At 33.1% G+C, this 25138-nt stretch overlaps 2 protein-coding genes across 2 annotated transcripts in view; one reads left to right on the plus strand and one right to left on the minus strand.

The window, feature by feature from the left end:
* Positions 1-25138, plus strand: part of LOC139517536 (arylacetamide deacetylase-like) — a 572982-nt gene that overhangs the window by 444136 nt on the left and 103708 nt on the right. The window lies entirely within an intron of this gene.
* Positions 1944-23730, minus strand: LOC139517526 (uncharacterized). Its single transcript, XM_071308694.1, has 13 exons — positions 23524-23730; positions 21728-21781; positions 20890-20996; positions 20146-20319; positions 12793-12904; positions 12321-12404; positions 11842-11879; positions 11080-11121; positions 8779-8965; positions 8071-8143; positions 7328-7376; positions 6844-6934; positions 1944-5249 (listed from the first exon to the last, which is right to left on the minus strand). The coding sequence occupies exons 1-13, from the start codon at positions 23560-23562 to the stop codon at positions 5085-5087; spliced, it is 1215 nt and encodes a 404-aa protein (XP_071164795.1). The 5' UTR covers positions 23563-23730; the 3' UTR covers positions 1944-5084.

Raw genomic sequence — 25138 nt, forward strand, 5'->3', positions numbered from 1 at the left:
TGAAATAGACACTTTAGTGTTTAAAAAGTGTTCAAAAACTTTCATTAGATGAACCTGAAATTTGAGGCCAAAATCGGCCCTTACCGGACCTACTCCTTTAAACCTTGAATGCATATCTCAGTTTCGAGTGATTTAAACGACTCAGAGAAAATACCTAATTTTACAATCCGTACTAAGAAAAAAATTGGTATCTTCTCTGAGTCGTTTAAATCACTCAAAACTAGGTGAGATATGCACAGAAGTGATAGTTATGTATTATGAATATAGAAAATTGAATATTTTAATCCAAAAAAAAAAACAAAAAAAAATCTGTATGATATACCCAAGCGCCTGTTGTTTTATTATATACAAAAAAAGACAGTTTTGTATTATTTGATATCAAGTTCAATTCTCCATGCTGCCGGTATTTCAAAGAAATATCACTTATGAAATCAATCTCAAGTCCTAAGAAATCCGGGTGAAAAAGGGTCATTTTTCAGAATTCCCGGGTTATTTAATGACCCGGCGGGTGTCCCAGGTGATCCCTCAGAATTGTGAAAATCTCGGGTGACACCCGCAGAATACGGGTCAGTTGACAGGTATGCATGCAGAAACGACCATTTTTTTCTGTGTCCAGTAGCATCGTATATTCTTCAAATATTTTCTCGCATAATGCCTGGACATCAATGGACATATAATTTACAACATTACACAGTGTGACACGTTTATAAATGAAAGTCATCACTCAGACTAGTCATTAAGTAGGACAATAAAGGAACAAAAGACAAACCTGAGTACAGATATGACACAAACAATAGACCATCAATACTGAAAACTAAAAGTAAAATAGAAACATGGATAACGAAAAACCTGTAAGGGCGACATTAGAGAGTGAAGAAAAATTGCTTCTTGCAAGACAATTGCCGTGAAAACAGTTTGATATGAAGACAAGCTTTTGTTACAATTTTTTTGAAATTTCCAATATGAGGCATTTGCCTCATTTGCCTCCATGTAGTTACGGCCCTGGATATGAAGACAAGCTTTTATTACAATTTTTTTGAAATTTCCAATATGAGGCATTTGCCTCATTTGCCTCCATGTAGTTACGGCCCTGTCTTGATAAATTTCAACAACAAACAAGGAAATACTGTTAACGAAAACTCACATTAGATGGGTCCACTTGACTAAAATGGAACACACAAAGGATAATGAAATTATCCATTATAAAGAAGAAAAGCTAAGTAAGGAATTATTGGTATGAATCTTTACATAGATGGTCACACTTGATGTCATTCTACTGAATTACCATTCCAATGTTTCAGAGACAAAAACCAGTTCAGATAAGAATTTCACCCCACAAATTCTGTATCATAGACAACAAAATCATTGTACAAGAAATTACAAAAAATACCATAGAAAACTGCTTATATACAAATTTCTTCATAATGGTACTTCAATAGGCTGCAAAGTCAGCACATTTCATATAGATATTGTCTTAATTAAATTCTGTAACACTAATTTTGGTTTATGTAAATTCTCTAGACAGATAAGTTTGTGTGAGCAGGGGAATGGTGCGAGTCATATTGATAAAAACTGTTATGAATTATGGTGAAATACAACTAAATTCTGACCTTACATCACAAATAATGCATAATTAAGGGTCTTGGCTTTGTAATTCATAATGTGATGTACTAAAAAAAAGTTATCCTATGCCCAGAATGACAGTGTAAACTACTAAGTATTAAAATAAATAAGGAATCAGTTTCTTATAAATTTTGAAAAGCAAATTCTACAAATGAGGAATCAATTTGGAATATTGCACTTCAATTATGTTTCCAATTTTGTCCTTCTCCCTGTTGTCTTTTGCATTTAAGATTCACCAACTTTTAACATTGTAACATCAAATGATGATATTGGTCCTGCTTAATATGTTATGGCTCTGACTGAATAAAGAAATAAGATAATTATTTTTAGCGTTTTTTAATTAATATTTTATTTGGTATTATCTCAAATATATACAGTTTGAAAAAATGATATTGCACAGTTGGTGATATTAAGAGCATATAACAAACAAAACAGCGTATACATATGTATACATGATTGTGATAAAATGTTATTAGTTATAAAACGTATAAGAATATCAACCTCACATCTAGATATAAATATTGTTATCAACTATATGGATGTAAATAAATAAATACCCATATTCCCAAAAAATAAACTTTTCATTGGACACGAAAATTGACTCAAAAGTAATTTCATCAAAAAATTAAAACAAAAGAAGCTGTATAATGTGTAAGGTATTGAAGATTCAGTGAAGGTGTAATGTGTAAGGTATTGAAGATTCAGTAAAGGTGTGATGTGTAAGGTATTGAAGATTCAGTGAAGGTGTGATGTGTCAGGTATTGAAGATTCAGTGAAGGTGTAATGTGTCAGGTATTGAAGATTCAGTGAAGGTGTGATGTGTCAGGTATTGAAGATTCAGTGAAGGTGTGATGTGTCAGGTATTGAAGATTCAGTGAATGTGTGATGTGTAAGGTATTGAAGATTCAGTGAAGGTGTAATGGATATGTAATTATAGGTTTAGGATGAGTAATGGATATGTAATTATAGGTTTAGGATGGGTAATGGAATGTTGGCAACTTTACCTGAGAAGACAAATAATGATGGATCATATACAAATATACATATATGCACTACAAATAAAATATAGAAATATATATATATAAAAAGAAGTATCAGTTAGATATCTATTGGGGATTGGAAATTTTAACTGGGTGTCTCCGTCATCAACATAAAATATAAACATTTAGATACATTTTGGACTAACTTGTTGGGTAGTAGCTTCAAGGCTATATGCCAAAAATATTAAGTCTAACTACTTTTTTCCATATGAAAATTCTATCAAGACTGGACTTTATAACTCCCATAAGTCTATGTGTTAGTGCAATAATCAGTGTTGTTGTTTCTCAGTTAACCATTGTTATTAAACAAAACAAATAATAAACTAACCATTAATAAAATTGAGAATGGAAATGGGGAATGTGCCAAAGAGACAACAACCCGACCATAGAAAAAAACAACAGCAGAAGGTCACCAACAGGTCTTCAATGTAGCGAAAAATTCCCGCACCTGGAGCCTTGATTTCATACTCATGTCTGAATGACATTTAAAAAGCATGCTGGTATAATATAGGATGCTTAACAAACCCTATATCACTCTTACATAATTTAAAAAAAAGCCTTAAATCCCATATCTTTAATAAGAGTATCATCAGATCTATACATTTTGAATTGCATATATTTCTCGGACTGTATAGTATTTCAGAAACCTGAATCACATTAAATTCCAGTCATATTAAAATAGATTTGTTAAAAGTATCATCTTAACCCTTACCATGCTGAATTGTTTTCAGAAAATGTCTAATTTTCGTTTATTTGCAAAAATATGCAAATTATATGCAAATGAGCTTAGCCCTGTTACTGTACCATATTGATTCCTTTAAATCTAATATAGGTGATCACAGGGTGGGGTGGTCGGGGTCAGGAGGCGGGGGTGGGTGCGCGGGAATTTACCAGAAAGTGGGTCATCAGGTGCAAAAAGCGTCAATTTTGCCTATTTTTCGTTCTTTCTCTTGACCAAGAAGACCCAGGGATGCTGGTAAAGGTATCCAGCTGTAGCCTGCATGTAGAGTGGACCCTAGTTAACGAATTGACCGCAGCAGTTGTTAGGTCAGAGTGAATCTGATCTTGGTTCAGCAGTCTACAGAAGGTCATTTGGACCAAAAATACTGAATTTCACGATTTTTGCCGATTTTTGACTTCAAATGGACCCAAAACCGGAAGTAGTTGTTTCCTATGCGTATTTCAATAATAATAACGATCAGTAGTTATATGGCCGTGGGTTTGCACTATTTTTGCAAGTTTTATGCCTCTGAACTTCCTGTGTAAGATACAGATGTGAAGCCCACCCCTCCAGAAAACCGAGTTTTAGCCAATTTCAATTTTCCAAGTCCGTATTTGTGCTCGAAATGCTACTTATACATGAGAAACGTGAATATGGATAGCCTCAGGTTGACAGAACATCCATAACTTTTAAAATAAGTTTCATAAAGTGGACTTCTAAAAGTATGGAACGCCATTGGAGCCAAATAACGGTTAATTGGGTACGCCCGTCATATGACGGTCACCGCATGGTAAGGGTTAAATGTTAAATCATTCCCAGTATGTGTGAGCTATCAACCAATTCCTTGGTGATATCATATACCTATATGTATACAAGGATATGACTTGAAAGTGCAATGCAAATAAAGAATAATGAACAAGTAATATCTTGAATAAATAAAAGCATAGTGTTCATTGCTAAGCAGTACTTACAGAACTTACTTCTATAAGTCAAAATATCACAAGGCACTTGAGCAAACATTTTCTATCAAAAGCCAGTCATTTATTTTATAAAAATATATTTAGACCATGTATGCTAATTACCTTTAATTTAAGATGACATTAAAATAATATCTTCTCTTAATGATTTAAAAGTATTATAAAAGATTCATTGTATACATATATATCACAGTACGTATGAGTAAAAACACAAAACATATAGGAGTGACCTCAATAGAAGTTGACATTACAAACAACCTGAATGACATTTAAAAAATACAAATACATCATAGTGCAATATTTGTCAGAGTAAATATAATATATTTGTTTTAAATACATGTTGTAGATTATAAAATTACTAACTACTAAAATTGCTAACACATTAAAATATTGAATTGTTTCCAAATCATTTTTAATTTAATTGATGTGTGAATAGGATAATATATGTCAGCCTTGTTGTTACAGAAATTTAACATGTGGTTTGATTTCATACTCATGTCTTATTTGATCCAAATGGCTGTTTTATATATAATGTTTGATAAAATTAAGTTAAAAAGAAACATACAAAATGAAATTTTAAATTATTCTATTCAGTCGAAAACTGAAAAAATGTGAGGAAAATGGTTTTAAATGAACAAACACAGTCACACAGTGAATGCAATACATCACTACTCCTAGATTGGGTTATAAAATGGAAACTTCAATTCAAAAGTTAAAAAAAACTTAGGTATGGTGAAGATGAAAGTTGGCTGAATCTTTATCTGCGACTACTTTGATGATTTTCTGTGGACGTTGAGCTTTAGCCTGTATGTAGCCATTGAGGTCAACACCTAGGTCATGTAAGTTTGTGTAGTACTTCAGTGTCTGGGCATCTTGTAGCTTCTTACCCTGTAGATAAAAATAAACTTCAGTTAATTCAATAAAATAAATTTACAAAGACTATAACTGTTAGACAAGACACAATACTTTTAAAGTATTGACATAAACGAATAATGCATAAAGTTATATACATTGGATATTTATATTGGATATGGATAATAATTTTTACTAGACAGAGAAAGAAGTAAAAATGCAAGGTTTACCACGCCTTTCTGCATGTTTTTTGACAACAAGGTAAAAATTATTAATCATACACACATAATTGAATTCAAGCCTCCGCTGACAAAGAATTCTCATAAAAACTTTTCACAAAAAGGCCCTATATAAAACTGGAGCTGTAACTATCAAACCCATTATAAGATGAATTTATTCAAGAGAATCATATTTGAAACTTACTCCTGATATACAAAATTGTCAGACCCATTTTTAATTCAAGTCTTGGATTAGACATAAAAGGAAAATAGATGTGTCAAAGCGCACAAATAGCCCTGTCTCAAAGAGTTGAAAAATCTGCAATTTCAATAACACATGTGGACACAAACATAATGGTAGTCTCACATATCAAAAATCAGCTCAAAATCTGGAGGCGTATAGAAAAATTTCCATATAACTGTAAAGTTGAAAACCCTTAATTTTGGCAAAAATTAGCAGAGAAGAACGAAACTTAATCTTAATCTGTAACTCATCATGGTTAGCACACATACGGAAAATCAGCCAAATATCTGAAAGCATTTAGAAAAAAGGTCCGTATAACTGTGATTTTCAACAATTTATCAAAGTCCAAAGTCAGAAATTACAGCAAAAATTAGCAGAGCGGAAAAACTTATACTTGATCTGTGACTCATCATGAGTAACTCACGTACTAAAAAATCAGCCCAATATCTGAAAGTGTTTAGAAAAAAAAGTCTGTATAACTGTGATTTTCAACAATTTATCAAAGTGCCTAGCCCGTTATTTCAGCAAAAATTAGCCGAGCGGAACAAAACTTGATCTGTAACTCATCTTGGTTAACTCACATGCCAAAATTCATCCCAATATCTGAAAGCGTTTAGAAAACAAATCTGTATAACTGTGATTTTCAACAATTTATCAAAGTCCAAAGTCTGTACTTTCGGCAAAAAATTAGCAGAGCAGAACGAACTTAATACTTGATCTGTAACTCATCACAGTTAACTCACATACGAAAAACCAGCCCAATATCTGAAGGCGTTTAGAAAAAAAACTCTGTATAATGGTTCCTTGCTGAATGACAGAATGACGGAATGACAGAATTACGGACAAGGGTAATATGGCACCAAAAACTTAAAAATAGTTAAGTAATGTACTGTGGATATATTTTTTTTGTGGGAACCAATTTTCATATATTGAGGAAAACTTTGTGGGTATTTGATGTCATGGTTTTGTCAATCTCTGCATACAAAGCCTTAAGAAAATGTGTAATTCATTGCACCAAAGAAAACCCGTAATTTGGTATCCAACCAATAATAATATACCCACAGAACTCTCTTTGCTCTATAATCAGTAACAACATTCATGGCTGTTTCTTTAATAATGTGTAACAAAGAAACATTATTATTACAAAAGTGTTTATGCCAAATATTACCTCTAATGATGCTGTATTTTCCTGAATCCAGACATCTCTTACATTCTGCTCTTGTTTAAGTTCCATCATCAGTTTATGTCTTACTCTATCCCTGTAAAAGATAGATAAGCAATGAATACATTATGGTATTTTACATTTAACATATGAGTAAAAGCAGATAAGAAGTATGCAATCTTCAAATAAAATTGAAACACTAACAAAAATATTTCGGGATCATTATTGAGTCTTAATTAATTGACAAGTGTCTATTTCATGTGTCAAACATTTTTAAGACAATAAAGCACATTTTTTGTTTTCAAGACTGTTATGCACAAATAGAAACAGGTAATATGATTTCACACTGATTACCTGAAATAGACAAAATGTAATAGCTTTTACTATATGTTTTCAGATTTGTTGGGTGCTAACATAGTTCTGAAACATAAAATTAAATAAGTTTCTAAATTTGGTTTGATACTTTATAAATCAATATTATCTAACTTACTTTTCTAACTCTTGTTTATGTGATAAATTTTCTTCCTCCAATTTGTGTTCTGAAAATATATGTTTATTCATCTAGTAATATCCAAATCTATGCTGAACACAATATTTAAGTAACACATCTTATTAAAAATGTGAGTTTCTAATGATTCAGAAGATGTATGTTGCCTGCTGTCTAGACATAATATAAGCATACATGGTTAGACCTTCTTTTGTAATGGGAAACCCCAAAAATCATGTGAACATAGTAAATGAAAAACTTTGAAGTCCTGTGGCAAAATCTGTGCAACTTTGCAGAATTCTGACAAGCTGTTTTCAAGGACTTGGAAAGTGACCTTGCTATCCCAATTTGGTGTAATGGATACAACTTGTGTACAAGTTAAACAGATAGATGTACAAAGTATTAGGCAAATGCACAGTGTATTGCACAACAGCAAGAAATCTTTAATTGAATATAAATTAAATTCATATAAACAGTAAAATAAAAATCATTATTGACATGGCCAAGGACTTACACTGTATATGATTTTATAGTCTAAAATATATTCCACAGTGACTTTGCACCTTTGTAGAACTAATAAATTACTAAACCACAGTTTTAATGAATTTGGGTGGGCTTCAATCCCTAAAAACATTGTCTACGGACATATGGTCCATACAATATATGACTTAATAAATTTTCAGTCATATAAACAACCACTGAGAGAACTAAATTTGCTTGAACTACCAAAGTTTTTTTTCTCTCACCTAGTTGTATTCTGTCTTTTTCATTCTTCAGTTTCATGTCAGTCATTTCTTGTTCTTGTTCTTCTTTTTCATACTGTAAAGTAATAATGTCCATTATCAAACGGTTGAAGGTGATTAAAATAGAAAAGTATGCGTGTTTTGCATTTTGTTAGACACAAAGAGTAACTGTACTTTTCAAAATTTACTGATAAGCATAAAAGAAAAAAATAAGAAATAATTTTAGCCATTGTTTGGGATATCTATTTCTAGTCTCTTTTTCTCACTTGTAATTGCAACTGAGAAGTACAAATACTATTAATACATTGTTTATTATTGCTTTGCCTGTACTTGTATTATGACTATTTATTATACAGGTACGTGTACTAGTATTTTGATCACAGATTTTTCATAGTCTCTGTAAACAAATTTTAGAAATTATTTTGTTGAATTAGGTCAATTAGCTGTCTCTTTGACATACTCAATATCCTCTTGCATTCATTAGAAATGAATCAGGGGTTGTTTAGTGCATTATTTGGTTAATAACATCAAAAATCAAACCACAATAAGCATGTTTAAAATGAAATTTCCTTACATAAATGATAAAAAAAAAACCATGTATATAGCGAAGCTTACACAGGTCTCACAGAACTAGTAAAGATTTGCCTTAAACTTAACCATTTTAAATTTTTTAACTTCATTAGATTAATGTATTCATGTTTTTATACTAACAGCTATTTTAAGATTAGTCCTGGTTTTGACAGCACCATCATGAAGTTTCTGTAATTTGTCATGTGTATGGAATCCTCTATAGACAACTTTAGAGATCTCATATCCTATCTGTTTACTACGGTCTAATAACTGGGGGTAGTTTGATAGATCATTTAATGCTGAAGACTTTTCCATGAATTCTATGTACCTTAAAATTATATTACAAATAAATAAATTTCTCAATTATATCATAAGAATATTAAGACATTCACTGATTCAGAGATAAATAAGTGTTTTAATTTTTAAATGTATTACTATTACCATTCTAATGTTGTGATTATTTTGGAGAGAAGAATTCTAAATTAAAAGTAAGAAATAATGCATTCATTAGTTTGCTTAATATAATCTGCTACAAAGACAACATTGCATATCATTATAATTCATAAAAATATCATTCCTTGCAGTACTATTTGGAATGTTTTGGTTTTTTTTACCAAAAGGCAAGTTCTAGTCAAACTGACATGTAAGAGGTATATTCCCTTAAACATATTTATCAATGAACATATATGTATGAATAATAATACAGAATCATACAAAAATAAACTGGAGGCTCTATATAGAGGCCTGTGTTGCTCACCTTGGTCTATGTGCATATTAAACAAAGGACACAGATGGAGTCATGACAAAATTGTGTTTAGGTGCTGGTGATGTGTTTGTAGATCTTACTTTATTGAACAATCTTGCTGCTTACAATTATCTTTATATATAATAGAATTGGCCCAGAAGTGAAAGTGGAAAATATTTTGTAAAAATTTACAAAATTTACAAAATTTATGAAAATTGTTCAATATTGACTATAAAGGACTATAAGTCCTTAAGGGGTCAATTGACCACTTTGGTCAGGTTGCCTTATCTGTAGCTCTTAATCTGCTGTACATTACTGCTATTTACAGTTTATCTCTATCTATAATAATATTCAAGATAAAAACCAAAAGCTGCAAAATTTTCTTTAAATTACCAATTCAGGGGCAGCAGCCCAACAACAAGTTGCTCGATTGGTCTGAAAATTTCAGGGCAGATAGATCATACCCTATTGAACAATTTTACCTGAGCAGATTTCTCTAAATGCTTTGGTTTTAGAGATACGAGCCAAAAACTGCATTTTACCCGATTTACTAGTTTTAGCCATGTCAGCCATCTTGGTTCACGGGCCGGGTTATCGGACATATTTTTAAACTTGATACCCTAATGATGATTGTGGACAAGTTTGGTTAAAATTGTCTTAGTATGTTCAGAGGAGAAGATTTTTGTAAAATATTACAAAAATTTACAAAAAATTGTTAAAAATTGACTATTAAGGGCAATTACTCCTTAAGAGGTCAACTGTACATTTTGATCATGTTGACTTATTTGTAGATCTTACTTTGCTGAACATCATTGCTGTTTACAGTTTATCTCTGTCTATAATAGTATTCAAGATAATAACCAAAAACGGCAAAATTTCCTTCAAATTACCAATTTAGGGGCACCAGGTTCTCTGATTCATCTGAAAATTTCATAACATATAGATCTTGACCTGATAAACAACTTAATCCCCATGTTAGATTTGCTCTTAATGCTTTGGTTTCAGAGTTATAAGCCAAAATCTACATTTTACCCCTATGTTCTTTTTTAGCCTGTGTGGCCATCTTGGTTGGTTGGCTGGGTCACTGCACATATTTTTTAACCTAGATACCCCAATGATGATTGTGGACAAGTTTGGTTAAATTTATCTTAGTAGCTTCAGAGAAGAAGATTTTTGTAAAACATTACAAAAATTTATGAAAAATTCGTATAAAATTACTATAAAGGGCAATTACTTCTTAAGGGGTCAACTGACCATTTTGGTCATGTTGACCTATTTGAAGATATTACTTTGCTGAACATTATTGCTTTTTACAGTTTATCAGATTTGCTCTAAATGCTTTGGTTTCAGAGTTATAAGCCAAAATATACATTTTACCTCTATGTTCTATTTTTAGCCATGGTGGCCATCTTGGATGGTTTGGCGGATCCACATACACATTTTTTAAACTAGATACCCCAATGATGATTGTGGCCAAGTGTGCTTAAATTTGGCCCACTAGTTTCAGAGGAGAAGATTTTTGTAAAAGTTAACGATGACGGACGCAAAGTGATAAGAAAAGCTCTCTGGCCAGGTGAGCTAAAAATAATGATTGAAGACAGCAACCACAATTATCTCCACTCTTGAAGAAGTGAAATGATTGAGTTTTTCTATTTTATAATTTTTTGTCATTTTTATTCCACTTAGTTTTTACTTACGTGTATTTAGAAGCATAAGCTATAATATCTGCACAGACGCAGCTGTAATGAAAAAAAAATTATGTATTATATCATTTTCTATGTTCAGTGAGCTGTGAAATTGGGGTTAAAATTAGAAAGATCCTATCATATGGAACATGTCTACTAAGTTTCATGTAAATTGAACTTCCAACTTCATCAAAAACTACCTTGACCAAAACTTTAACGTGAATTAGGGTCAATTAGCGGGCACTATTATTTTCTATGTTCAGGGCACTCTAAAATTGGGGTCAAAACTCTAATGTGGCACAAACTATAACTTGCAGTGATACAGACAGATGGACCCATGGACAAACTTATAGACACCTAAACTGAAAAACATACCAGAAATGCATAACAAAGGGGAGTTAATTAAGAATATTTCAAAGATGATTGTATATACAGTAATCAAATGTTCTTGACAATGTACAATACGGAGCATGTATTATTCTGGAAACAGTCCTTAAAATGTATCAACCATAGAAGGTGCTCATTCAAGTGAAACTGAATAACACAGCAGGGAATTTCCCTGAGTACTGAGCATTCATAACTATTAGTGGGATATCAATTACTAATGATTTTTAAGAGAACAGGTTAACCATGAATTTAAATATTCAACAAAGTACAAATTACCTATAGACTGGTATACAGACTTTGGCAAAACAAGAAAACATCCTTTATTTTAATAAGACTTTTATAAAATTTCAGAAACAGCTGTTTATCATGATCATGGTTAATACTTACTTTATAAAATCTGAAAATGGATCTTTGGTAGCATTTAGCTGAAAAATAACATATGATCAGTTTAATGTAGAATATTTTTACATATATATGTTGCATCTTTAACAAACTGGTCACTCTAGACTGTTCTTTCACAAACAATATGCCTATCCAAAATCTCAGGAAAATGTTACCTTTAACCTGACCTAATCACAAACTTATATGTAATTGAAGTAAAACATCCAAGTCAATGAATCTTAGGGTTAAGAGTAAAAAAATCTTCATACAAATGCCATACTCCTGTACAAAAGGATCTACAAAACTTAAATGCAGAATCAAAATGTTACTCTGGCATTATATTAGGCATAAAAATATCAATCTAATGTATTATGGAGAGGTAAGTGCAGTATTCCAATTGGTCATATGTTCATAAAAGCACTGATTGGCAATAAGACAAAATTTGTATTTTGACAATGTTCTCCCAAGTTTTTAATTATGTTTACCATTGTGTCTATATCTTTTAGTTCATAAAACAACATTAACTTGACCCTGATAGCTGCATCATCGGCTGTTCTCACTTCATCAACCTTTAAAATAACAAACCAATATTATTTCATAAATATTAATAATTAAACACTGTTCTGAAAAGAATGGAATTTTGACAATATGCAGTATTTTCTTTTTTAACAAAAATAAATAGAGAAAAGGTTAATTAAATCAGTTACTAACAATCTAAAGCTATGCTTGTTTTTTGCTGTTTTTTATCCTTTACAACTAGATGTACTGGTCTACTGGAACAACATGAATGTCCATGCTTGCAATAAAAGCTTGAAAGCTATTATTGGGAATGGAAATTCAGAATGAAAGTCGGTATAACTGTTATTTTCATAAAGTTTTCAAAGTTCTTCCTAAAAATCAGCTCAATATGTGAATACAAACATAAAGAATTAACTGAATTTTTTTGTCGTTACTCACATTATAATAAAACTGATCTGGAATAATTTTCAATCTTGAGAATCTGTTACTGTTTGGTATCATACTGGTTTTGTTGTCTGGATCTATTCCATGCCAGCAAAATTCATGTAGCCTGTAAAATAAAAGTTCAATTATATTTTCAAGATTGCTTCAAAATAGCCAATACCCATATCCTTTACAATGTAACTTTTCTAATTGCCTATATTTCAAAGGGGCGTAATTTCCATAAAAACAAGCATTCTGTGAGTATTGCATGGCAATACATAGTCCCCTAACAGTTATAAATTTATTGTATTGTAACAAAATTCAAACTTGATCTATAACTTGTCAAGTATTAGCCGCTGTACATTTACTAAGTAACTAACGTCACTAACGTTACCTACTGTTTACGTTGCCTATTGTTTACGTAACGTTGCCTTGAACATAACTTGAATACAATTTGATATGAACACAACGCCTTTCATTACTAACCCTAAAGCGAAGTGCTAACCACAAGAAACACGATACACGATATTGGTGCCGTGACCCATGGAGAAATTAAAAGCAATTCGTGGTGGTCACCGTAGTGCAGTTACAAGATTAATTAAAAGAACGAAGGAAAGAATTTCGCAAGAAGATATTGGACATGAAGAACTTTCGGCTGCCGCAGACAACCTTACAAAGAAGAGGAACCTGCTTGAATCTTTAGACTCACAGATCTTAGATGGAACCGAACTAGAAGACATGGAACAAGAAATTCTTGACGCGGACGATTATGCAATGAATATGGAAGTCGCCATTCGCCAATTCAAGGACATAGTTTCTGGAAACAAAACAACCCCATTTCAGCAAACGGTGAGTGAAACAACGTATGTTCCAATAGCCAATACACTTGATTCATCAAATTTTCCTTCAACAAGTATTGCAAATCATAATTCAAACCATTCAGAAAATGTATATACCGTAGATAATAGCTCCGTTTATACGAATGCAAACCCAACAACAGCAACAAACTTCTATCACAAACTACCTAAGCTTGATTTACCGAACTTTACGGGAGATATATTAACATGGCAGACATTTTGGGAATCGTTTGAGACAACCATTCATCACAATCCCTCTTTGACAAATATACAAAAGTTCAGCTATCTCAAATCTCAGGTACACAGTGAAGCCGCACAATGCATATCCGGTTTATCTCTATCAAACGCCAACTATGAACACGCAATCATATTGTTAAAGGAGAGGTATGGACAGACACAAACCATTATAAACGCATACATGCAGAATCTACTTGAACTTACGCATCCGTCACTTACGCCGCACAGCATAAGAGTATTTTACGATAAAATGGAATCGTGCATAAGGGGATTAGAGTCGCTCGGACAATCGCAAGACACATTCGGATCACTTTTAGTACCAATCATATTTGGAAAGTTGCCCGACGAAATGAAAAAACTCATGACCAGAGAACACGGAAAACGGAATTGGGATATAAGGTCCCTTAGAGAAGCAATCGGCAAAGAGATGTACGTACAGGAAACTGGTAATTCAGAAAAATTAGACAGTTTCACACTTACAGCGTCATTTCACACAACAGTTGAACCCAAAATCACTGCAAGACCTCAATATGTAATAAATCAGTTCAAACCCAAAACCTGTATTTATTGCAAACAATCGCATTCGTCAGTCGAATGTACCAGTGTTGTAGACAGAGAGAGCCGCTTAGCTATCATTGAACAGAAAAAAGTATGTTACAGTTGCTTTGGAAGTCATAAAGTTTCAGAATGCCGCTCGCGTTTTAGATGCAGAAAATGTGATAACAAGCACCACACTAGTCTTTGTGACAGTAATAATAATCAAGAAAAAGAAAGCGTAAGTACAGCAAAACCTTTAACGCAAAATACCATAGTAAGTACAGTAGAGAGCGAAAATGATGCATTAACATGTTACACGTCGACATTGAACATTAAACCAAGGACAGATGTTTTATTAAAGACAGCCATTTCACCAGTTTGGGTAGATGACAGGTCAGCTACCGCTAATATTCTTTTAGATGAAGGATCTCAGAAGTCGTTTATTAGCGAGGAATTAGCCGCTGAATTGCAATTAAAACCGAATGGAACCTCGACAGTTAGCCTACCAGCATTTGGAGATGAAAACAGAAATATACGCAATTTGTTCATTGCCGTAATAGATTTACAAACTCAGAATGGGAAGAAAATACCAATGGAAGTATTGATTGTCCCTACTATCGCAGCCCCGTTACACAATCGCATGCCATACAATGCTGCTAAACTGCCTTACCTCAGTGGACTTACATTAGCGCACCCTTTTAGCGACATGGATGAATTCAGGATTTCATTTTTAATAGGTTCGGATTACTACTGGGATATCGTAGAAGACACAGTTATCCGAGGACCAGGCCCGACCGCAGTAGAATCAAAACTCGGATACATACTTTCTGGACCAATGAAAGACTCAGCTGGACCCACATCCTCATCTTTCACGTTACAACACAAGACAGAAGAAGTCGATTTGAAACGTTTTGGGAAAATCGAATCAATGGCAGAAGTATCTGACAATTCAATGAAATTTAACAAAGACTTTTTTGAGACGTATCATTCAAAAAGCAACACAATGAAGAACAATGGTAGGATTCACACATTTAGCAGGGAACCAGGAATGATGAAAATCCACGGAGACAGAGCACCGAGTAAAACTGAAGCCAAGCTAAAGATTCAAACATGGACTTAATACTTTCATGACAATATACTTACTGGTATCAAGTGCGCCGTAATTTTGATAATGATCATAGTGAATAGACAGTTTAACAATTTCTATTTATTTACATGGACTTTAAATAGTTAATTATCATTTCACACTTTGTATGTTCATTTCTTTTTCATAATTTTAGATTAATTTTCACTTTTCGGCGCCCCCAGTGTCAAGTATTAGCCGCTGTACATTTACTAAGTAACTAACGTCACTAACGTTACCTATTGTTTACGTTGCCTATTGTTTACGTAACGTTGCCTTGAACATAACTTGAATACAATTTGATATGAACACAACGCCTTTCATTACTAACCCTAAAGCGAAGTACTAACCACAAGAAACACGATACACGATATAACTTGTTATGGTGTAAACTATATACATGTAACAAATATCAAGTCAATATCTTCAAGCATGACAAAAAAAGTGTTGAAAACCGATTATTCAAGTGAATTTTCTAAGTCCAAGGACTATAACTCTGCACAAAATCATCATACAGGAACAAAATGCGATCATGATCTGTAACTAGTCATAATAAATCTATATACCAATTTTCAAATCAATATCTTCAAGCCTGACGAAAAAAAGTCTAGATCTGGAAAACTGATTTTTTGCGTGAATTTTTAAGTTCAAGGACCATAACTCTGCACAAATCATCAGACCAAAACAAAAACCGATTTTGATCGGTAACTTGTCATGGTCAAACTATATACCAATTATCAAATCAATAACTTCTAGCTATAGCATAATAAAAAAAATGCGGAAACTTATTATTTGAAGGAATTTTCTAAGTTCAAGGGCCATAACTCTGCACAAAATCATCAGACAGGAACAAAATTTGAACTTGATCTGTACCTTGTCATGATAAAACAATACACTTAATAAATGTCAAATTAATATCTTTAAGCATGAAAAAAAAAAGTATGGAAAACTGATTTGCCAGACTGACAGATGGACAGATTGACAGACAGGGAGACGAACGGTGTACAAACCTTAAGTCCCCTTTGACTTCATTGGTAGGGGACTAATAATCAGTCCACACTAATTTAGGGTTCTCTTTTTTGTGTCACAGCTAATGCAAATTTATTATATCTGACATAAATTTCCTCAAACTCCAACAAGGAATGAACTTGCAAATTGGATTACAATGTTGATTTTCAATATAATTTTAAAACAATTCAAAGTACAAAAAATGTACTTATCCCCACAAAAATATTCAATCAACTCTTAAATTTTGTACTTGTCTAAATTCTGCTGATGATAGCTTTGACCTAAACTAAAATGTGCTTTGTTATAATTATAAATATCATTATTACTTTACTTTTAAATTTACAAATGGCATATATATCGCCGCGATATAGCCTTTTTGTGCTAATGTGGCATAAAGCAACTAACAATCAACAAGTGGCATATCGGTAATAAATAAAAAATCATTCATTCCTGATTTTCCAACTTGACAAAACAATTTCTAACCCTAATCTTCAAATAAGTTTTCTATGGATTAATTTCATGTAAATGAACTTTTAAGAACTCAACATGTACAATTCCTTAAAACACAGAAAATGTGAAAATAGGTTCATATGTAAATATCATAAACAAGAATGTGTCCAAAGTACACGGATGCCTCACTCGCACTATCCTTTTCAATGTTCCATGGACCGTGAAATTGGGTAATAATCTAATTTGGCATTAAAATTAGAAAGATTATACTATAGGGAACATATGTACTAAGTTTCAAGTTGATTGGACTTCAATTTTATCAAAAACTACCTTAACCAAAAACTTTAACCTGAAACTCCCACTTTCATTTTCTATGTTTAGTTGACCGTGAAATTGGGGTCAAAAGTCTAATTTGGCTTTAAAATTAGAAAGATCATATCATAAGCAACAAGTGTACTAAGTTTCAAGTTGATTGGAATTCAGCTTCATCAAAAACTACCTTGACCAAAAACTTTAACCTGAAACTCCCACTTTTATTTTCTATGTTCAGTGGACCATGAAATTGGGGTCAACAGTCTAATTTGGCTTTAAAATTAGAAAGATCATATCATAAGCAACAAGTGTAATAAGTTTCAAGTTGATTGGACTTCAGCTTCATCAAAAACTACCTTGACCAAATACTCTAACCTGAAACTCCAACTTTCATTTTCTATGTTCAGTGGACCATGAAATTGGGGTCAACAGTCTAATTTGGCTTTAAAATTAGAAAGATCATATCATAAGCAACAAGTGTACTAAGTTTCAAGTTGATTGGACTTCAGCTTCAACAAAAACTACCTTGACCAAAAACTTTAACCTGAACGGATGAACGGACGAACGGAGGCACAGACGGACGGAGCCACAGACCAGAAAACATAATGCCCCTCTACTATCGTAGGTGGGGCATAAAAATCTCTGTCTGCTAGATTTGTTTCTTAGCATTGTGTATGATGGTCGTAACATTTGTATGATGCACACATAAATTAAAGAGCGGTAACAAAAATGGGACAAAAGGAAGGATAAAGGATGGACAGACACAAGGACGGTGAAAAGTAACACTAAATGTCCCGGTTTCCTAAGGAAGGGACATAAAAAACAAGAATGTGTCTATAGTACACAGATGCCCCACTCACACTATCATTTTCTATGTTTAGTGGACCATGAAATTGGGGTAAAAAATATAATTTGGCATTAAAATTAGAAAGATCCTATTATAGGGAACATGTATACTAAGTTTCAAGTTGATTGGACTACAACTTCATCAAAAACCAGTGGCGTAGCTAGGTCATTTTTACGTGTACGCCCGAATCATGGCTTGGCCAGGGGCTCGAGGACCCCAAACGGGTCCATGTCAAACAATTGCTGTTTATCGGTTAGAGCTATGGAGCGAAACCCCAGAAGCTAAAGAGTTTTCGAGGATGGATACCATTCCTGTCATTAAAGAATTATCAGTTGCAACATACTTTAGAATCTGAATGGTTTATTTGTTATTTTAAATTATATATTTTGTTAATTTGATATATAATGGTCATTGGATTTAGAGAAAATGTCAAAACCAGCAACTTTAGAATATGTTTAAAGAGAGTGATGGGGGCACTCAACCAACAAAAACTCTTTTTTATGTCCAAATTTCGTAAATTAACATGTAATAATTAATCTTTAGAGATGTTATGGTGCAATATTAAATATCGTTAAGGGATCGATGGAACCGTGGTTCTCGTCTGAGATTTTACCCGCACAAAGTGAATCCATTTATCAGTCCATTACAGGATTTAAAAAAAAAAAACATTTTCTTTAGATATTTTTTCCTTGATCTGGAATATTAGTTTCGGCCAAAGTTTCATGACAATCTATGAAGGTTTATGCATTAATTATTTTTTAAAAAGCCATACAGTCTGTCAGTTTAATACTGAAAAATGAATAAACAGATTTGTCCCAAGTCAGGAGCCTCTGGCCTTTGTTAGTCTTGCATGATTTAAAAAAATTAAATTAGTTTCTTGTGTATATTTCGGAGTTTAGTATGACGTCCATTATCACTGAGGTAGTATACATTTTTGTTTAGTGGCGAGCTGAAGCATGCCTCCTTGTTCGGGAGTTTCTCGCTGCATTGAAGACCTATTGGTGGCCTTCAGCTGTCTACTCTTTGGTCGGGTTGTTGTCTCTTTGACACATTCCCCATTTCCATTCTTAATTTTAGTTTCAAAATTTTGCTTCAGACGAAATATGTAAAAATCGCTTGGATTCTGCTAAAGTTTCATTGGATTCGATGAAATTTGGACAAAGAATGGTTTTGTAAAAAATGTAAACCCCATGCAGACTATTATCTATTAGTACCAGTCCCGTTTATAATATTGTCCGTAAAACATGGGGAAAACTAACTGCATATAGTTTCAATGGTATGCTGTCAGTCAGTTTACTCTTTTGACTTTAAAAACACTTTCAGTTTAACATCCGTAAAGTTTCACAAAGGTTTGGCAAAGTTATTGTTATTTAAAAAAAAAAGTTGAACAACATACTGAACGTTATGCCGCCGACGAAATTTAGATTGCAATGTCTCGCTTTGGCATCATAAATATGTCACCGGCTCGACAAAACTGTAAACCACAAAACCAATCTTAGCAGATAATGAATTACTTTAAACAAATGGGAAGTGTGTATAGAACTCACAGAATAGATTCAGACTTGACAGAAAATGAACAAATATATAATATGATACCATTTGGGTGAAAAGTAAATTTCGTCAATTTGATCCGCAATTACAGGCCAACGAAGAAAGAATTATAAAGCTGATGTGCTTCTAACAAGTTCTTTTTTATTTTCTTTAGATTAAAATATTTTGTTTTCAAAATTCAAGTGTACGCCCGGGCGTTTTGACGTAAACGTAGCTACGCGCCTGAAAACTATCTTGACCAAAAACCTTAACCAAAAACTTGAACCTGAAACTTGCACTATCATTTTCTGTGTTCATTTGACCGTGAAATTGAGGTCAAAACTATAACCTTGACCAAAAACTGTTACCTAAAGCGGGACAGACGGACGAACGGACGGACGGATGCACAGACCAGAAAACATAATGCCCCTCTACTATCGTAGGTGGGGCATAAAAAATGTTTTTACCATTCGCCTGCTTTTGGCATGAATAAGGTTGGTCCAAACTGTACATATCTAGTGACTTTGTTGGTCTCCTTATCTTGTTTATAGACAACTAAAGCTTCATTAGCATCGAGTGATTCCATTGGATAGGCCTTCACAAACTTGTGGTGAAGTGGATTCTCATATATAACACATGGCCTGCAAATATATGTCAGTCAAAACAAAAAATTAAAACAAATTAAAATCTTATTACAAAAAGTTTTTTTTTACATTGATATTATTTATAGAACAAGTAAAAGGTTATATGATCCATATAAATATAGGGGTCCTTTGAATAAAGTTATTATTATAGATTATCATTGTAGACAAATTTGTAAGATTTTGTTCTTAATGACCAAATTGTTACATATACATGCACTGTATTGATTAAAGAATGTGTTATAAGTTTGTAATAAATAAAAGATAACCATTCCAATTGTCATAAGTTCAACCCTGGTAATAAAGTCCAAGGCTAATCAAAAGAAAATGTTCCAGTCACATCCATTGTGAGGTAGTAACATATATAAATGGGTGCTGATCACAAAATTAGGCAGATTATATGGGGGAAAACTGACAATCAACCTGTGCCAATATTATAAAGCAGAAGAGATTATTTTTACAAAACATGTATGGCAGTTATATATATATATATAATTATTACTTTGTACTATCAGTTTGACTATCAGCTAAATAACAAGAACATAAAGAACTACATGTATGACTCCTTACCCTTTCAAATGTTCCACTTGACCATCATTGTACCTTACAATTGCATAGGAATTCTGGTTCACTGCATTCCTCTTTAGTATCTGAAATTTTTCTCTCCATAAAAATAACTGCAAAAGATATTGGCCAATAAGTAAATAAAATGTCAAAACTTTCATTCGTTTTCACTGTTAATCAAGTTATGGAAGGTTGCTATTTTGATACAAGTTAAGTTTTCTTTTCTCCTTACAACAAGGTGAATTAAATCTATTCAAATATATTGAAAAGGAATTTTGTTGAATCAACCAATAATTGATATCAAAAGTACTTCAAATATACATATTAACTAACAGAGGTACACATTTGTAGTTTATGGGGAATCAAAACCCTTTCTCATTTGTTTTAATTCATTCTTGTTTTGCCTGTTAAAATAGAATTTTATCTGCCACTACAACAGTAGAATGCATCAAATAATGAGCTAACCATGGCCAACAACAACTCTTTTTTCTCTATGGCTTGGTTGTAATATTTCCTTAAGTTGGTGTTATTTGTCATACTTATACCACATCTTCTTATTTATACATTCATATTGTCAAAGTAAACACTTTGGTTAATTAATGTCTGTCTATTGGTAAACTCTGACATTAACTTAGATTTCTTACTTAAAACAATTTATTTTATCCATTTTTTTCAAACAGTTCACTACAATTCTTTAAAACTATGACACATGCTCATTGCTGTTTTAATCTCCTTTAAAAAATAATATACTTAACCATGTTAACCACTTAACATGCTTAATGTTTTAGACCAAAATGATTAAAAATATCCCCAAATATATCAAATTAATATTAAAGCAGCTTACCCTTTTAGGTCCCTCTTCAATCCTGGCTTCACCTTCATGGTTATAAACTAATGCCTTGAAAAAGAAAAACAAATCCTGTACAATAATTATGCTTGAAACAATCATTGTAAAGATATTTTATCTTACATCTTTCTATACTGTTTCGTCCCTTCTTTATTTAGAAAAGAGTGCAGAAACAAATTTAAATTTGTTTCCAAATTTCCAGTCTAGTACACTGCCCAATTTCTAACTCTGTCTGCTAGTATTTGTTCCTAGCATTGTGTTTTGAGTTTCATAACATATTTATGAGGCAAAATCAAATTCAGGTGCAGAAATAGAAAAAAATTTCAAAATTAGAGAGCAGAAGATGACTCATTAACTAATTTCAAACTCTGTCAGACAGTTTTGGTTCTTAGTATTTTGTATGAGTGTTCAATTTTCAAAGAGAAAAATGTACTTTGTAAATGTATATTTAATCCATTGTAAACACTCTCAAGCCTGCATATATGTGAAAATACTCTTTCAGAGCATATATCACTCTATATTTTAGAGGGGCACTAGCTACGAGATGTATAAAAATTTAATACCATTCTCCATTTTTTTTGCTTAAATAGTGAAATGACAATTCGATTTTAGCAGCCAGTATGGTTCAATTTTGTCAAAATAAGCTAAAAAACATTGACCTCATTGAATCGGTATTCATGTGAACTTCAATTTAACCCCTTAGCTTGAGATGGATATCACGTGAATTGTATGTGTAAAGTTATTTAAAGAAAAAGAATGTCAACATTGAAAGTGAAAGAAAGGTAAATCATTTGATTGACTGATTTGATCCACAAAAATTCATTCTAATAAGGTTAAAACGATGATAAACATTTAATAGTTTGGATAAATGTTTTACATTGTTATAAATCAATTTGACAAATATTAGAATTTGTGATTAAAATCGGTGAATATCTAGTTCCCCTTTAAATGAGACAAATCAAAGTTTAATATAGAGTGTGGAATCCAAATAGACAGAAGGATGGACAGAGACCGTCAATGGTAACACTTAATGCCATCTTCGCCTAGAAGCAGTTGCATCAGAATTTTCTTAACTAAATGACAGTGAATCTGATTATTTTATTTTTTACTTTTATGGCATTTTTCACCCAATACACCACTTTGATTGAATGATGTGTATTGTAAAGTATCTAAACCTATGGTTATAATATTGTACTAATTAAAACAGAAATCTATTTATCACAAATCAATTTTTTAAACACATCTACACCTTGGTAAAAGCTGGGAGATTTGATGATTTTTAGTAAATTGAAGCCCATTTTATGATTATGTGCTTTCTAAACATTTTACAAAGTGGGCGTCATTGGGGTTCAAACTTAATTTGGGGTTGGCCAGTTTTTTTTATGAGAGTTTAATAATTTTAAAGCGTGAAAACAGGAAACGAATTCCTGCGGGACAGGAAATTACATGTGCTATTATGGCAACGAGAATCAGGATGATACAGGATTCTAAATAAACAATACAGGATCCGAGTTCAGACACCCCCCCCCCCCCCTCCCAAAAAAAAAATTGTATTGTGTATCAACTACTGTATAGTAAAATTATTTGAATTATTTTAAATATTTCGAAAAAAAAAAGATAGATGCAATGTTTATCCATTTGAAGCTCAGAGTTTAATGAGCCAAAGTTGGAAGCAAAATTTTACCAACATCTGGGACATTGAGTGCCTGTTGACATATAATAGGCTCGACTATTGTTTACCAAAAATAATTTCAAGAACTGTTATGTGTGGATAAATAAAACTGCGAGCTTACCTGCTCTCCAACATCTAAAGTTTCCCATCCAACAGTCATTGTATAAGTGTTTGTTTCACTTCGGACGATTTATGATAAATAACTTGTTTACTGTATATATGAAAATATTTGTTTATTTTTGGTTATGATCGTCTTGTTTGTGTTGAAATGGCATTCTTCCGGTCACGATTTGTTTACATTTACAATTTTTCGATTATCTCCCATATTGCGTGGGAAAAAATGGTATCGGGTCCATTCGCCCTGTTTACTTGTCCGCCCTCAGTTAGTTCGCCCATAGAGTCCGTTCGCTCTGGGTTCGTTCTCGGTCCAGTGGCGGATCCAGGGGGGGGGGGGGGGTTCCGGGGGTGCGCACCCCCCCCCCTTTATTTTTGCCGATCAATGCATTTGTATCGGGACATATGTTTTGCACCCCCCCTTTGCCCTGGGTGCCCTGGGTTAGCACCCCCCTTTCGAAAATTCCTGCATCCGCCCCTGCGGTCGGTTGAAAACAAAGCTTTACGACAAAAAGAGATGATTTCAGCTTCCCAATATTGAAGCGTTGGGAAGCTGAAGTCATCGCTTTGTGTGTATGTATGTATGTATGTACTGGTAAATGCCTCCGATATCCGAAGAACCCCTCGAAAGCTGCGAGGGTACAGTGGCATCCATGTACACTCCCTAACGGGATTAATGGAGATGTGTCACTAACGTATATTTATACGACAATTATTTTTACAAGGACAACCAATCCCCACCCAATTCAACACAAAGGGAGTGCTAGGACACCGGGAAGTCTGTTATTGTGGTGGAGGAAGCCGAAGTACTCGGAGAGAACCACCGGGCCACTCGGTGGAAACAGACAAACCAGAGAGATATCAGAAGATTGATCTCCAGGTCAAAGTAGGGACACTTTGACCAACCGAGGCCCCCAACGTACCCATTCTAGTTTAAACTCCGGTCTGGGTACCAGAGATGTGTGTGAGAGGGTGAAAATTACCCTTCTAATGTACTGAGATTTTTAGCACCCCGAGTGAGAATCGAACTCGGGACCTTCAGCACTGTAGCCATCGGTCTTAACCACTAGACCACGAACTCACTCGTGTGTTTTACGGACGCCATCACGTGTTGGTTGACCGTTACCTTTTTGACATTTTTACCTATTGTGTCTGTTTGTTTTGTTCACGCATCATTATCAATATTAAATTTGATGCGACTGTCGTACAAGTGAGAGGTTTAGCGCTATAAAACCAGGTTCAATCCACCATTTTCTACATTTGAAAATGCCTGTACCAAGTCAGGAATATAACAGTTGTTGTCCATTCGTTTTTGATGTGTTTTATCGTTTGATTTTGCCATGATTAGGGACTTTCCTATTTGATTTTCCTCTGAGTTCAGTATTTTTGTGATTTTACTTTCTGTGTTACAAGGCAGCGCGTATACCGACTGGGCTAAAGAAGTACCTCCTTAGCTCAACCGCTTACGGCTGACTAAGTATCTACTAAGTTTTTCTAAGGGAAGCAATCCCGTCACACCTTTATAGCTTAACCAAAAATAATAATATTAAGGGCATTATTAAAGTTCAAATAGTAAACTTAAACAGATAGATAGTCTTGATTATGAAAAATCATGGAAATAT

The sequence above is a fragment of the Mytilus edulis genome, chromosome 3 (assembly GCF_963676685.1).
Source record: "Mytilus edulis chromosome 3, xbMytEdul2.2, whole genome shotgun sequence".
NCBI classification, from domain to species: Eukaryota; Metazoa; Mollusca; class Bivalvia; order Mytilida; family Mytilidae; genus Mytilus; species Mytilus edulis.